Raw genomic sequence first — 17,109 nt, forward strand, 5'->3', positions numbered from 1 at the left:
TTTACTTGGGTTCGCAGCTTTTGCCTTACCTACTGAACTGTCCTTATCTCAGCCCGTCAGTATTCTCCCCCATCTTTCTTGGGGGGAGTGAGAAAGCAGCTACATGGTGCTTAGCTGCCTGCCAGGGTTAACCCACGGCACGATGTTATTTCAGCCTTGGTGCCTGAATGCCTGTATCAGGTCCCCAGCTAACCTTACAAAACACAACCCACCTGCATGGGCCAGACAAAGCTGGGTTGCTGCAGTGAAGTAGAAATGGGAAGGAGTGATAATAGGAAAGGATGGCCATTCCTACCCCCACTAAGAGCTGAGCTATCCCAAAGGGTGGGATCTGTGTGGGAAGAGAGGCAAAGTGACTGCTCTCAACTACCAAACTCGCTCCCCAGTCACTTACGCAGTAACTACTGCCTTGTTTTTACTAGGATTACAGAAAAGAAAAGAGGCAGCGTTTAACTAATGTGAACAACAAAAGATTGCCCAAAAGCCATTCTGTAATTTTTCAGAGATATTGCCAACCAGGCTATACCAGTTTAGGGAAGAAAACAACAACTTTAAATCATAGCTATGCAACTTCCTTTAGGCTCATAAGAAATCACTTTCACACTTACTATTTCCACTGAGAATTGTGTTTTCAGTTTAAATCAAAAGTATTTATTTCATATATTACCTACTTCAGTCAAACTGGAAACTATTTTTAAGTTTAACCAAAATATATGTAAGGAAAATTTCAAGTATGATATCTAAATGTGTAAACTGCATTAGCATGCACATCGCTTTCACATATAGGACCAATTCAAGCCTCAGAATCTGCACATCTTCCATGAAGCGATCCTAATCCATGCATTTGCTGATACTTATAAAGATCATCTATGTTTAATCACGTTTGCTTGCACCCAGGCATTAACTCAGATCTCACAGAAAAGTCTCTGTAACTCTGTACCATCTTTTTATCATTTCAGTGATTTGTTTTCACTGTTCATTCTTTTTACACATTCCTTCCTAAGACTGATGAGTGTAGTTTTCAAAAGACTAGCTTAATTTTGAAAGGAATATGTCTCCTTAATGGCATAAAATGGAAGAAGTATCCCTACAACTCATAGGTTGTTACTTAGAACATTCCTTAGTAGCACTTATGCCTTTAAAAATTCTTATTCTTATGGTCAAAATTTTGCCCTAGACCTGGCAGGCAAGCGGAATTTTTACAAGAAGCAAACAACTGGCTTTCCTTGTCTTGGATGTAAAGCATCTCATTTTATGAAAACTGAAAACATACGCTTCACACATTTGTATTTCTTTCCATTTCAGAAGTAAAGAAACGGATGATTTCATATTCAAGTTCCTGTATTTGCACATCAGATTCAAGTACTTAGAAAGTAAAGAACAATTGTAGTGCATTACTCTATATAATAGAATACGGAGCTTCATGTAACCTGTTAACCTATCAACCGAACATGCAAATGAAGTGTAAGAGGGTACAGTTCACAAATACTCAGAACAGACCACTTCTCTGAATGGATTTGGAACATATTTTTAGCTTCAGCCTTAATTTCTTTCCTCCAGAAAAGCAGATCATACTCTCCTTGGTCTGAACCTAAATCTTTGCACATCACTTCAAACACCATTGTCTTCTGTCACTGTTTTACTAAATTTGATGCAACATTAAATTCCTCCCTGTTTTCAGCTGAAGTTCTACACTCTAAATAGAGACTTGCTTTTTAAGATGTGTGACAGCAAGCAAATCTGAAGAAAACAGAACCAAGTCATCTTCTGTCCTAGCTGTACCTCTACAAAATTAAGATAATTTCACGTTTGAAAGCTGCTCAGGTAACTACATGATACGTACCAAGAAAAAGAATGGTGCAAGTACAGCCATTAAGTATTTCTTCTTCAAATGGAAAATGTACAATGGAAATACAATGGAAATTGTATTATTTTACTTCTGTTACAGCCAAATAGCCTTAAAGCTTGTTAAAGATTATATTACTCAAGAAAAATAGAAAATCAATCTATCCATTATAGGAATCATATGGGAGAAGGAGGAAGGTAAGATACATTTTTAAGGATTAAATATAAAGAAGTAAAGTTTATTGTGGAAAACAAAGACTAGTTTTACCATAACACCTCTGTAAATACAGCTCAGCAAACAAAAACATGAGAACACACAGACAGTATTCTAACATCCCAGACTCTGAGCCACAGATACCGAAAGATAATTAGAAGGACAGATGTGAAACTTAAATACAAAAGACTAGGAAAATTCAACATAAAAAAACAGTGCAATGAAGACAGTGCATCATGTGGCGAGTCAGACTAAGCCCAACTCTATTTTCCTCTTCAGTTACAAAAAGAAAAAAAAATTCTGTACATACATTAAGATGGACCAGCTTGACAGATCTCCAAAAGAATGAGACCTCACAGCAGAGAGCCCAAAATGTCACCTTTCAGGCTTTTGTTTTTTTTAAAACGTATAAGAAAGTGCAAGTTAAGTGTTCCATTCTAAGAATAAAAACATGACTTCCCAACTTTGCTCAAGGTAAAGAATAATTAAACTGTTTCTCTTAATACAATGGGCTAGAAACCTGCAATAAAAAATATTTCTAACTATTAACTATAAATTTTTTTACAGACACTAGAAATGCTAATTTAAGTGATTTGACTGTGTGTAACAAGATTGCTCTCTGCATAGCAGAAATTTCAACCTGAACAGCTTTTAAACCAAACCAATCTCCTCTGTTCTCAGAGAATCATTACACAAGTACATAGATACCTTTGAAAATATTTATTTAAAAAAAAAAAAAAAAAAAAAAAAGGAGTCCAGCGATTCAGAATCCACATTTAAGAAACTCACCATGGTTTTGTAAACAAAACTATTAATTACAAAATGTACCTTATTTTATTACATGCATTTAATCCCCAATCACTTGAGTATTAGTATGAGAAAAGCCTGGTACTTTAGAAGTTAATTTAGTGATTTTTCCCCTCCAGATGATAGCAAACACTACTCCAGATGTAACTATGCCATGTTTCCACAGTAACTCATATCAAGGATAGTATTTTATAAAATGGCTTAATAAGTATTTGGGTTCCTCTATATGTTTTGACAATGCTAAAAGCAGTTTTCCCCCAGGTAAAAGAACAGCAGAGCAATACCTTACCTAATGCTTTCTTGGTAAAGTGAACTACAGGCATTACCAAAATACCCTTTCAACCTAATAAAAAGCCTGCTCTGAACTCAATGAAATCGAAGTGAATTAGATTTGTATGAAGTGCCGGAAAATATTACATATTATTGAACTGTTACTTTCACATCTAAAATTTAAATATAGTGCTCACTTGCATTTTCCAGAAATACACACAGAAAACAACAAAGAAGGTCTCTCCCATTTTCCCTGGTGTTCTTCACTGACAACCCATTCTTTATATTCTAAACTTTTGCTAGGTATATAACTTAAAACTTTTACTGCTGAATACCTAAGGAAAAAATAGTACTCTCCTAATTTGGGCTGAAAACAAGGACACTACCAGCACAGGGAGTTGCAGAAAACCTCTTTGTACACATACTGTAGAGGAGAGCTACACAACCTCCCTTCAGTGCATTCAGCTCAGCAGAAAGTTATGTATTTCTTGTTGAATATCCTAGCAACTCTTCACTCAAGTTCCATTACTGTATGAGCAAAAATTAAGTTAGCTTTACTGAAATTAAAAGGAATGAATGTCCTTACAGTCCTTTTAATACACTTTTAATAACATGAGTTAAGATACTCAATTAGACACAGTTTATTTATCATTCTGTGACTGGGCATTCAAGTGCCTAATTTGTATCACTTTAGGCAAATCACAGATATGTTTATCAATTGAGTTTTCAGAAGCTCTGATTTTGAAATATTTCAGTATGGATATAAGAGCATTTAGAATGTGCCTGGTTCTATTTTAGTTAATATTTTCATGTGTATAATCCATATATTACCTGAAAAAAAATGCAATTTAGCAAGACCACCAGTTACACATGTGAAAGGGTAATTTCTTACGGTTACTACATAGTCCTCCTTCCTAATGGCCTGGATTCCTCTCCCTCTAGCTTCCCAACTCCAGCCTTTCATTTCTCAAGGATTATCTGATGTGTGGATTATCAACACCACAAAACCAAACACAACCAAAAAGTTGCAACTGTTTCACTATCAAGTTGTGTGATTCTACAAGACAGAGCGAAAAGACTGTGTCACACCTCTCCTTCTCATTTTGCATTTTCTTGTTTTAAAAGACACACCTGCATTTGGTAGCTAATAGCAAAAAGGGTACAAACAAATAACCAAATTAGTATTGCTGCTTAAATATTACGGTGAAAATGAGGGCATCCACAGGAAAATCTTGACGTTTGTAGGAATAAATCAGTTGACATTAACTTTGCACACAATCTGCCAGATGCACCTCCCCCGATAATTCTGAAATTTTAAGTAACAGACTTTGCATATAAAGGCAAATTCATTCTCCCTAAAACAACTGCATTTTTACCTAATAGCCATCCTATTAAAAAAATGCAGAAATTTCTTTTAACAAGAATCAGCTTTAAACATTAAGTCTGTCTGACTCCATTTTTCCATCCACATTGGATGATAATCTAGTACAGGTTCTGCTTTCACAAATCATTTACAATGGTAATAGTAGTATGTATAAGTAATGATTTTTAGACAAGTTCATAAAAACACAGCACTCCAAATTCCAAAGTAATTTATTCAGAAGCTATAAGCCTTACTAAAAGGGTATTACTTACTATAATCATCTGCTTATCACCATCCTTTCCTGCTTCTTTTAGCTTCTGAATATGTTCCTCAGATGGTAGGAAATTACTGCATTTTGATGCTAATGAAGGATTTGACAATGGAACCCTTGAAATAGAAATATATTTAATATTAAAAAAAGGGACTGATTATACATGTCATCCTATGTACTCAAAGCCATTGTGATTAGTATAACTAAACTTTAACAAGATGCAAATCTAAGTTAATTACCCAAAACACAGTCCTATATATTTTAATTTCTAATTCAAATGGAAAAATAACGAAATAAAAGGATTAACCAAAAAATACAGTTTGTGAGTAGCCCAATTACAAGATTATTTTTCTTCTTAAAAAAAAAAATTATAAGCAAGTGGCGTAGGTTAGTCACAACCACTCACACAAGCATTTAACTGAAGCACTTCAGAGCATGACTGATGGTACCTAATGCTATGTATTTCCTACATAAGGTTAAGGTTTTTAGTTTTAGGTATCATACATTAGTCTGCTGAGGCAGACCATTTAAATATTCCCACAAATATAGAGTGGGCAACATAAACCAGATGTTGTAAATCTCTCAAATTCAATTCAAATTTATTCTCTTCTAATGTCTGCCAGTCAAAGGAGGGAGAAGAGGACCTGAGGAATAAATGCATGGGTATCACTGGAATATCTCTCACTCAGTTTAAGTTTCCCCTTGTCATGACTGAAAGGAACACTGAAAAGTACTATAATATATCAACAGCAAAGTTATTCTATGAACAGTATATTCAGAGGAAAACCAACGTTAGTTCCAGATTTAGATAAAACTTGTGGAGATCACCAAAGCAAAACACACAAAAATACTTACACTTTAACTAGGTATTTACATATTTTCTGTTTCTAAGCAAACCAAGGCTTAGAGTCGAACACTTAAAATTGTAGCAGCTGCTGTAGTACATGTAACCAGGTAACTCAGTGAGATTTTTCAAAAATAAAAATTCTTGCCAGACATTTTTAAAACAGCATTTTTTGTGCTAAATCTGAACATTCTGAAAACGCCTGGCGAATTTTTTTATTCCTATCATGTACCCCAAAATTTGCATTAAGTAGCTACTTTAAGGTTTGCTTTTACCCACTGCAACCTTTTCTTACAAAGCCCTAAAGAGCTATGCTACAGATACGCACATTACTCTGTTATGACAGGAATAATACAGAAAGAATGATGGCTTAAATCTTGGATACTGTATGGAAAGCAGGTTAAGAAAAATATATAGCCAAATAATAGTAAAGCAATATGGGCTTGTTCAGCTAATAAACTTGACTAGGTACCATAAAGCTGTTAAGACAGTCGAGAACAAAACTGTGGGAAAAAAAAAAAAATCAAAGTTGTCATATTCATTGAAAAATCTAAAAATACTAATTTGACTGGTTTTACATCTACCTTACCACCCATCTTCTGTGAAATTCCATAGCAGCAGTTTTTCAACATGTACAAAAGGGCTGGTTAATTAGAATTGTTAATCTGGCCTCAAACAGATGTACTGAAAACGAACTGCCTCATTTCTTCTTGTCTCTATTACAGATGTAGAGAATGGTATCAATATACTAACCACTGTGCCAACTACGTTCTGCTCAAAGTACCAAGTACAAAGAAATTACTGTCTTTAGCTTGTAATTGGCTAAAACCAGAGACTATATCAGAACTGTTCAAAAACTGCAACAGTCAACATGATCAAGGATAAAACATAAACTTGAACTGTTTTAGTAGTAAGAAAAATTTAGTCAGCAGTAAGAACAGAATATTTTTTTTATATGGCTTGTTAACACCTTCATCTTAACAGCAATTACAAAACAATCCCAAATGAAGGATTTTATATACACAACACTCCCATAACTTAAGGATTAGAAAACTCTTCCAGAAATAAGTGAAATAATTCAGTAAGTGAAAATCATGTGACAAACCCTTCCTATACCCTCTGGTTATCATCTGATTTGAGCCAGAGACCATTAAATATGCTTTCCCAACTCTGTTAAATGCTACTTTTTAAAATAAATGTGCAGTTACAAATATATTGCTTAATAATTTTCTTAACAAAATAAAAACATCCCTTAATAACTGGGTAAAATGAAAGTCTATTTTTATAAAGGACAAGTCACTTATTTGAAACTGAAAGTCGAGTGCGGGACACAATAGAACAGTTAGTCACATAATAAAACCTCTCATACCTCTATGGAAGGTTACTGTAATTCCATAATGTATGAAATACTATACCTGTTCTCAGTTTCAGAAGTTTGATTGGTAAATGAAGTTTGTGTCAACTGCTTGGGAGCCAAACCTACAATTAATCAAAGATTTTAACTTCATTATAAAGTTTTAGGTTGCAAAGGAAATTTGAGCTACACAAATAGCAATTTGCAAAAATATATTCAAGACAACTTTGCAATCAGTTCATGGCCAATAAAAAAAAAGATCCAACCCTAAGACAATATTTAGATGTTTCTCCATACATACTTCAAAAAATACGCAATTTTCTTCAATATTTTCATAGCAGTTCTGCATAGCAGTTTGCCAGCAGATGAACAAGTGAAACTACACTGGAGTTTAAATCTGTTTATATTGACACCCATATAAATAGCTCTATGTATAGTATTAGAATCATAAGTGTACAGTATGCCCCCATTCGAGGTGCATTCTATAACACTTAAGGAAAAAAAACAACCAAGCATATCAAAAGAAATAAGTGGTTTTTACATTCTCTAACAATACAATTAAGAGTATTTTGCCCTTCAAAAGTACCATACAATGGCAGGGAAAAAGAAATATTTAGTAAAGCTGAAGTTAAACAGGGCACTCAAAAGCAGCTTCAGATTTAAAAAGGCAGAACAAAAGTCAAACCAAAAACCGCAACAAACCAAAACTCAAAAGCAAAAGGATGAAATATGAAGAGGGAAGTTAATGAAGAGATATGTTAGTGATCCATCAACAATATTTCTTAGACAAATGTACTTCAGTCAAAATATTTGCATCACACTCATCATAAGGTTTGACAAACTGCATTCACAAGCTGATAAATTAAGACTACGAAATAAAAACAGGAGAGTGGTTATGTAATTAATAATTTGGTCAAGATCAAGCAGAACTATTTAGGAGAAAGAAATGCAGAAACTTATTCAAAGGAAGTGGTAACCAACAGAGAATCCTTAACAGAAACCAATCTAAGAGAAGAACCCAAATGAAATTTGGAAGTTTTACCACATGGAAAAGAAAATTATTCGATTAGGTTTTTTTCTGTTTGGTTGGTTGCATTTTTAAAAAACCTGTCACTTTAACTCAAATGGAGCATATTTAAGCATGAAATTATTAATGCATAAGGCACAAAGATGCACCAAAAGCAGAGCAGGTAGATAAACTGACACCTCTTTCTCCCACTACATAGCCCAGAAATAAAAGGATATCCATTGTTACTAAAGTGACCATGGGTGTGACACGCAAAGAAATACAGAACCCCTGGTAAACGGTTCCAACGTCAGAGGTTTAGTTCTGCACCAACTGTACCTTATTCTGTGAAACACTCCTCTGAAAGGAAGACTTAGGCTTCCCATGTAACTGGTCAGAAGAAGAGGAAAAATTAGTAGTAAACAGTTACCTTGAGGTTCATTTTCTCCAGGTTCTTTTTTTAGTTGTTTTGGTGGTTTAGGAGCTGTGACATACTTTACTGGAGAATGTTCTGGACTTGATTCCAGCTGTACTCGGAAGTTCTAAACAAAACAGAAAACATTAGATAAAAAACCTGAACTATTTAATGCCTCTAACCTATTAACAAAATCACTGACTTAACTAAGTATTATCATCGTGAATACAGCACGAGTTTTCCGATTCCTACATTACTTAAAGGAAACAAAATGCAACTGATCAGCTAGTCCATACTTAAGTTTGTGGTATTAATTTTGCAAAAAACCTTTTTTGTTTTGTATGTAAGCTTGTAAGATACTTCCTACAGAACACTTGTGCCCTTAAAATCTTAAAGTTTAATAGGAGCTCATTCAGGTAGAGAATGTATTTTTCCCTCTCATTTCTTTTAATACACCTTTTCAGAACAGATCAGCTATACAAGCTTAAGTCATCAAAAAGTGCCCCAATGAATCTGTACAACTTCCAGCTCCAGCAGGAAATTTTGTTGATCAACATTTCCTTAACTACAGAACCTAGGAGGGTGGAACAGATTCATTTTTCAGCTTCCTATCATCCTATCTGTGACAACACACCAGTAAAGGATCTTTAATACATTTTAAGTTACTGTAAAATGAAGTCATTGTTAAACTTTCTGAGCATGGCTTTCTCAGAAAACAGACCAGATTTAGAACACCCTCCCACTATACACCATGATTAAAATTACTTACCTCATCTGATCTTGGCTCACATAAATGTTTTGTCAAATTACGCAACAAACCATTTTCTGCACCCCTCTTTGTGGGCTGTTTTATTTCTAATATCACTTCTTTAGCTCCAGCTTTTTCAGGTGAAGGATCTGGTTTCTCCTGCACACAAGCTGCACTCTCATTCTCAGACAGTCTTGTTATTGACAGCTTGCCTTGCGCCTTAGAAAGCTCTGCTTCGGTAGCTGTTTGACTTGCTTCTGAAACTTCAGGGTAATCTTTCAACAAAGAAAGCTTGGAGGCATTTGCAGAATTTAAGTTACTTTGCTTCATGTTACTAGCTTTCAGTAATTTAATTTTGGTCCACTTAGAGTTTTTATTTGAGGAGTTACTTCTACCATTCAGAGTGCATTTGACAGGCATTCCTTTTTTGCTAGGGAAAAAACGTTTGCACTGAGTACTTTGACTAGGTTCTTTCTGAGTAAGCATTTCACTTTGTTGAAACTGTACGTTGGCATGCTTTTCTTCTGTTTTGCTATACTCTGTATTAGGGGAATCTTTTTTCACCTCTACAGTATCTGACTCAATCTCACCTGCGATTTCTTCACAAAGTTCAAGGATGCTTACTCTTTTGGATTTCGCATCATTCTCTGGTTGATCAGCCACATTAGTTTCACTTGCAGGTGGCTGTGAAATCTTTTTTGGTTTTGTACTGGTTTTTATGCTCTGATGCACTTGTTGTTTTTCCTTAGTTACTGTCTTAGAATTTGGCTTAAGAGAATCTGTTTCGACTTTCTTTGTGTTGCTGGGAATAGGAGATGCAGGGCCTGCTTGGTCTTTCTTAACTTCCTGAAGAGCCTCATCAGGACATAATGATGACCCCTGAAGGCTGTGTTGAAAGCTGCTGGAATTATCATTTTTATTGTCTGCTTTACATTTTTTCTCCTTCAGAGAGCTGGTCACTTCCACATGTATTTCTTTATCCTCGCTTGTATTGTTTGGCTTTATTTTTGTCGTTTTCTGTTCTGTCTTCTCTCCAGCAGATTTAAGTACTTTTGCTGCAACACTCTGAGTGTGTCTTTTTGCCTGGCTACTTTGCTTAACTTCCAAAGCTTTTTCTTCTTTAATTTCTCTGTTGCGCAGGGATCTTGCTGGTACATGTACATGTGTTAACTGCTGCAGTCTCTGTGATCTCCTCATTACTGGCTCATTTGGCGCAATTACGCATTTTGACTTAGGAATTTCTTGCACAGATTTTTTCTGGCATACCTCCTTATTTTTTGTAGACTTAGGCTGTTGTTGGACTTTTTTGTCAGGTATTGTTTTATTATTCAAGTTGAATCCTGATGATCTTGTAGTCATGCGCATTCCTACTTCAGGTTCATTGGTGTTGTCACTGAAAGATCCAAAAAATTATTTTTTAAGCATCCAGGAAGTAGAATTTGTCAACACTTTTCTCATTCCTAAGCTCTGCCTCTTTTTTTTGTTTTCTTTTCTTTTTTAAAACACTAGATCTTACACCCTCAACACTTTTAGAAGAATTTTCTCTCTTCCACCAGGTTACTCTTAAGTGTAGTACTTAACATTTTTTATGCATGGCAAAACTGAACTATGAACCCCAGATGAATGCTTTTTAACATCTCTAGCAGTTTTTAATTGTTGACACTTGTGGCTTTCAAATTAAGTATTAGCTTATATCATATTAGATTTATTTTCACTTCTGAAACTTTTTTGGAGAAAGTCTTTCTGGATTTCAAGACACTAACATGGTGCCAGAGAAAGATCATGTAGCAGATACCATACTTAATATCATACAGATACATATACATACAAATACACTTAAGGCCGATCTTCCCACTAGTACAATATAACTATTTAGCTGTATCTTTAACTCAAATTCATTCTGCTTTGATTGTTTTTGCACTAATTTAATCTATAAAGATCAACTAGAACAACAATTACTTACTTTTTTGTCACTGACCTGTTTGACGTGGCAGAGGTTTTGAGGACAGTTTTCTCCTGCACTGCACACTGATCAGGCTTTGATTTATTTGAGACATGTTTTGTATCTGACACCTCTTTTTCCTTCTTCACTGACTGTTTGCTGTTCTTGTCCACCTTTGGACGTTTAGCAGAAGGCTCTACTAACATAGACTTCCTTTTCTGAGCTGCCATTTCTGTAAAACACAGTAATCGATTCAGCTTTTACAGTCTTCTGTCAACTGTTGTTGCAGTGTCAGTTAATATAACCAAAGATTTGCCCGTTTTACAAAATAAGGTAACTGATACTCACTTTTATTTAGAGGCAGATCATGCTAACTGACCAGAAAGCAACACATCAAAGCAATCTCAAATGAAATTACATTTATTTTACTTACAGGTTTTTACAAGAAGCAATCGATGTTTAGGCCTAAGTAACTTATCAAGGTGTGCCAAGAGCATTCCTCATGTGTATGCTTACAAACAGGATGTTTCATTCCACCTGTGAAGAATATAAAATGTTCATGCAGTAAGCACTTCATGAACTTGCTTCTCAGACTTTTAATTTGGCATTCCCACCCTCTTCCATCCCTTCAAGCAATACTTCACTTCAAAGTTTCTTACAAAAAAAAAAAAAAAAAAACAACAACCTACAAATTTTATTTCCATATCCAACAATTTTTGGCATTTTGCTGTCTTAAGCGTTACCCTTTTACCTTTCAAAAGGTGGCAGATAATAAATAGTACCATTTCAAAGGAAGTTTCTCAGCCTTTCTCATTTTTCCAGAAAGCAGTATTCTGCTGTCTTTCATAGCCAACAAAAAAGTGGGCTATGAAAGCTGTCAATCCTGCGCCTCACAGCAATACTGAATAAATCCATTAGACTCTACTGTTTTATGGCTGCTACTACAGAACTTCATAGACATTAACAACCACCTATAGCTGTTCCTTCTAAAATGACTGAAGCTACAATACCGAGACAGAAACCCTACAAAGTAGCATTATTTAAGACATTTGCCTTAGGCGGTTGAAGATGGTGCCTTCATGACAACTGATGTCAATGACGGAGAAATTAATCTGTACAATAGTCTGAAAAATAGAAGAGATCCACAGTAAAAAGTCTTCACAGCTTCAGTTAATCACACTTTTCACATCTGTTTGTGGATTCTGAAACTTTTAAGTTTGCTTATTGAAAGACACTTTTTTTATTATGGTGTAAGTAATAATTGTTCAGCAAAGTTCACTAATATTTTTTTAAATTAAGTTTACTGTAATACCTAGTGCTCAGAACTTCCCTATCATCTTTTGGGGTCAATAATTACATATTAAGTTTTGCTGCTTACAGAATGACAAATATGTCTGTAACAGATTTATATTACTTTTTCAAACCTTAACTAATCTAATGTTAAATTTGACAGATTTTAAGGTCAAACAGGAACTGTAAGTTTCCAGTTGTACAACATAGACCAGATACTTTAATTTCATTACAACTAAAGTAAGCCATCCAGTACTGACAAATGCATGTCTTTCTCTAACAATCTGAAACTTTAAGCTCCTTTCAATAATTGTTCATTACCCAAAAGGAAAAAGATCTGTGCTTTTTCTTTTCTTTCAGATTTTAAATCATCATTAACCTCCATTTATCCACTCTTTTCATAAAGACACTTCTAACCATGCAAGACTGATAGCACCCAAATTCCAGACACCACTGCCGCCCTCTGACTTTCTCCTTTAAAGAAGCTGCATGATCAGTGACTCGTATTTGAGATACATTTTTTAATTCTACCCAGGGAAGAAATCTCTAACAGCACTTTTCATGGTGCTATTTCCACATCTCTCCCTAAGCAGCAGGTAACAGAATTTGTATGCCTTAGCTCCAATACTCATGAGTCCATGACACTTAGCAAGCCTGTGAGTTTCCACTCGTCAAAGACTACCCATCAGGGCCACAGAAAAGCCACTCACCCTGAAAATAACAGCTCTAGTTGCTGAGTAAGTCTTTGGTCTTCTCTTAGTTTAGAGGACAACACTGACCATCAAAACTTGAGAACACCATGGCACATACTGTGTACACCTAGACCTTCTTTTTTTTTTTCCCCAGACATATACAAACATCACTGTCACTCTCAGCCATGTGACATGCCGTACTCGGGAAAGACTTTCAAGTAAAAAACAGAAAATACAACCCTTCCGTCACCACTACTGTTCCTCAGGACACTGACAAACACACTCTCCTCCCACGAAGAGAGCTAGCTAGCTAGCTAGCTCTTTAATAGTAATCTGTTTCCTACTAATACTTTGCACAGCAAAGCAAGGACTTTTCCAGACATTCAAGAACTGGCAGATTCTGCCTGGAGGAGGTCCCCTCTAGCAAAAACCAGATTATGGAAAGAAGGGAAGACAGAGAAGTACAAGAGCAAACTACACTGCAATCACAGGTTTTGGTGCAGGAAGTAGAGGAAAAACAGAACAACACAACTCCCACACCCTCAAATCCTCACAGCGGGGGCGAGCCCTGTGCCCCGGCCCGGACTGGAAGCCCACCTGCTCGGCAGGGCGCCGGGGTCCCGCAGGAGCTTCCCCCACCGACAGCCGCACCTGAACCGCGCAGCCCCCGCGCCGTAACTCGCGGCTGAGACCCCACGACGGGTCTCGAGAGGAAGGAAAGGGGAAGGCCGCCGAGCGGGGCCCGGTGTCATCCGCCTCAGCGCCCCGCCGTGACAGCCCTTCTGGAGCGGGGCCTGGCAGGGCGCCCCCAAACCCGGCCAAGAGTTCCTCAGGCCAAGGCAAGCGCCGCTGAGGGGCAAGGCGGGGGCGGCGGCGAAGCGGCGCCCACCGCAGGGCGCCCCCCGCCCGCTCTCACTCGCGAGCAGTCGGCGAGCGGGTACTGCCCGATCGCTCCCACCGCGATCGCGGAGACAGCGGCGGCCGCAGGCAGGCCCTGGCCGGGCCGCGGCCGGCGAGGCAGGCCCCGGGAGGAGCCGCCGGCCTGTCGGCCCCGAGGCGGGGGCAGACGGCTCCGCTACGCGCGAGGACGGGCTGCCGGTCACGGCGCCGGAGGAGAAGGGTTGACGGGAGCCGGCGGAGCCGGGGGGGGGGGGGGGGGGGGGTGGCCGGGGGGCGAGCTGCCTCCCACACGCACGCAGACACCCCGGGCCCCGCTCCGGCGCGAGGCGGCCGCTTACCTCGCGCGAGTGTCAGCGACGTGCCAGCAGCGCGAGCCGCCCTCCGCGCCCGGCTCGCCAGCTGCGGGGGGGGGGCGGGGGGGAGGAGAGGGGCGGAGAGGGGCGGGGCGGACGCGCGGGGCCGGGGCGCGGGTGGGTGAGCGGGGGCGCGCGCAGGCTGCGGCGTCGAGGTCAGCGCGGCTCGCGCCCCCTCCCTGTCCCCCTGCGAAGCGGCGGCGGCGGCGCGCGCGGACCTGCCCACATCCGGGCACCGGCGCGGCCCCGCCCCGCCCCGCCCCGCCCGTCGCCGCGCGAGCCTCCCTCTGTCCCCCAGGCCGCGGGGGGGGCGGGGCGGTGCCCGATGCCGTTTCCGCATGCGCAGAGGCCGTCCGCAGCCGCCGCGGCGTGAGGGCAGTGCCGTGGGTGCGCGGGGCGGGTCGCGGCCGTCGGGGCCGTCCGTCGGTGGGGCGGGTGGTCAGCGCCCACCGCCTCAGCGAGTGCCCGGGGCTGCCGCGGCCCGGCGCCGTTACCTCGGCGGCCCGGCCAGCTCGGGCCGGGTTGGGCCCGTTGGCTGTTAAGCCTCGACCTCCACCCCTGGGCTCCTCACCTGCCAGACGTGAGGAGGGAAGCAGCACCGCGTGCTGACAGCCCAGCGGGCCGGCGTGACTTTTGACGGTGGCCCGCAGTGTCAGTGCCACCTCGTGACTGGCAGTCATAGCTGAATGCAAAGTGAAACATGTAACGTCATACGCTTCCTGTTGTTAATGGTGGCGGTACAGCAGTCAGTGCTCGCAGCAGCATTTCCTGAGTGTGTGTGGGCCGCTTCCCACAAACACGTTTGGAAATCCCTTTAAAGATGGGTTTGGTGCTGTGCCAGAACGGATCTCCACTCTTAACGCCTTCGGAAGCTTCTCTAAACATGCAGAGGTAGATGTTGGCCTTACTGGGGGTTTCCTGCTGATCAGTTTTGCTTTAGGTGCACAGACAGCAGTCTCCCTAACGCAGGTGCAGCGTTGTGCTAGTGGATAGTCACTTGAGCGTAAAAGCAGGACAGGCACTTGTCTGTGCCTCGGAGACTGAAGAGTTAGATGCGCCCTAGTCCTGTGCAGAGTCTACTCTGCAGAGCAATGAGTTTGCTCAGCAAACTGCTTCTTTGAGTCCAGTGATGTCGGCTTTCCTAAGTTCGCTAATAACCCCGCAGATGCGGGCGAGCTATCTGAAAAGTTGTGTTCTGTTCTGTTTCACAACTTATTCTTACTGTAACCGTGTATTTGTGATTTTTTCTTCTGTCGTCTGGGATATTTCAGTCCTTGCTACACTGGATAATGGATTTGTACTTCATCTAACCTTATGTTGTGGCTTTATTGCCTCAGGATGTTTCCAGTTCCAAGCCTATCTCTATGTTGGCAAGTAAGAAGTTCAAAAGCAGAAGAAGGGCAGCTGAGGATCTGACATCCATACCACTAATGTGCCAGTCCAGACCAGTTTTAGTCAAGGCCTGTGGATGCAGTGACCACTAGGGTTGGAACACATTGGATATGTTCTGGGCATGTATCTGTTGGTTTGGTTTCCTTCAAAAGGAATCTATTACGCACACTCCAAGACCCTATGCGACAAGCGTGAGCGATCTGGTTTCCTTCAAAAGTGCACTGCTGATCCTAACTAGAATACTGATATAGATACCCCCATCCAACCCACTAACCTAGGGCTAACCTGAACTATGTCGTACCTAAAATGCATATAGTATGTGTATCGGGATCTCAACATAAAGCAGCTTTGCTCTCCATATCCAGGCCTATTGATGTGTTCTACTTGCCAATATAGACACAGTCTCAGTTTATTTGATCAAATTTACATAGTGATTTGCATACATCACTGTATCAGAATGACTGGAGAACAGTGTGATGGACCTTGGCATCAGCCAACAAATAAATAACTGCAAAAGAAATTAGAAGAAAAGTTTTTTAATGCATTTTTGAACACGTGACAGGGTTTCTCTCAAAGATTTTTGATTTCCTATACAGATTGCTGTTTACAGTTTGCTGATTAACAGACAGAGACCACACAAATATTTTAGTACTCGGAAGCTACACAGCGTAGACATTCCGCAAATATTCTTTTGTTAATGTTTGAAGTATTTAAAAAGTGGTTATTTTGATTTTTATAATATTTTTAGGTCTTTTTAAAAATCTTCCAAACTTTTTATTGATTTCTATATCTATTACATTTATGGGATTAATTGTTGGAAATTGCAGTCAAGTTGCTGAATAGCATAAAAGATTTTACCTATAGATCAAATTACCTGGAGATAATTTGTTCTGCCTGTAAAGTTTTTTGCCTCTTTATTAACTGAAACAAGGAACTGCCTTCCTTGGCAAGTCCTCTTTCTGAACACACTTTATTGAAGCACAGTTTGTCGCAGACAAATGGAAATTTTCAGCAGCTGCAGTTTTTCAAAAGCGATAGGAGATGTTATTTATAACTCCTTATAACAGCTCCTTTTTAATGCATGATAATCTGCTGTGACTTTACAATGAATGCACAACATGTGGTCTTCTGTTTTCCTACAGTAACCTACAGAATACTTCCCAGATGAAGGATATTTTAATCACTGGGTTGCCTGTAAATTTCCTGGAGGATGATAAAAGCACTGCCTTATGTTATCACTAACTTTGTATATTTAACATGATGTTTTCCCATCCCTCTTAGTAGCACGAAGCAAGAAGAGCTAGATTTTCTCACATCCTTCCGTGGAATAGTAATTTGCTGTACAGTAGGGGAGTAGTAAAGAAGCAGGCATTCTTAAAAATCATTAAATTCCAAAACTTAGA

General features: G+C 39.5%; 1 protein-coding gene across 7 annotated transcripts in view; it reads right to left on the reverse strand.

Moving 5' to 3' along the window:
* The window catches only part of ESCO1 (establishment of sister chromatid cohesion N-acetyltransferase 1), a 35,066-nt gene extending 20,657 nt beyond the window's left edge, over window positions 1–14,409 (reverse strand). Inside the window, exons 1-7 of one of the 7 annotated variants that reach the window (XM_040586580.1) lie at window positions 14,300–14,409; window positions 11,513–11,616; window positions 11,101–11,311; window positions 9,159–10,530; window positions 8,405–8,516; window positions 7,030–7,093; window positions 4,772–4,886 (exon numbers count right to left, since the gene is read on the reverse strand). In XM_040586580.1, coding sequence (XP_040442514.1) covers window positions 4,772–4,886; window positions 7,030–7,093; window positions 8,405–8,516; window positions 9,159–10,530; window positions 11,101–11,309 — 1,872 coding nt within the window. In that variant the 5' untranslated portion in view covers window positions 11,310–11,311; window positions 11,513–11,616; window positions 14,300–14,409. Of the gene's footprint in view, window positions 1–4,771; window positions 4,887–7,029; window positions 7,094–8,404; window positions 8,517–9,158; window positions 10,531–11,100; window positions 11,312–11,512; window positions 11,617–13,658; window positions 13,804–14,299 lie in introns of those variants that run through there. The other 6 variants (XM_040586582.1, XM_040586584.1, XM_040586579.1 and 3 more) reach the window with 6 other exon arrangements.
* Window positions 14,410–17,109: the final 2,700 nt, after the last annotated feature.

This window comes from Falco naumanni, chromosome 3 (assembly GCF_017639655.2).
Source record: "Falco naumanni isolate bFalNau1 chromosome 3, bFalNau1.pat, whole genome shotgun sequence".
NCBI classification, from domain to species: domain Eukaryota; kingdom Metazoa; phylum Chordata; class Aves; order Falconiformes; family Falconidae; genus Falco; species Falco naumanni.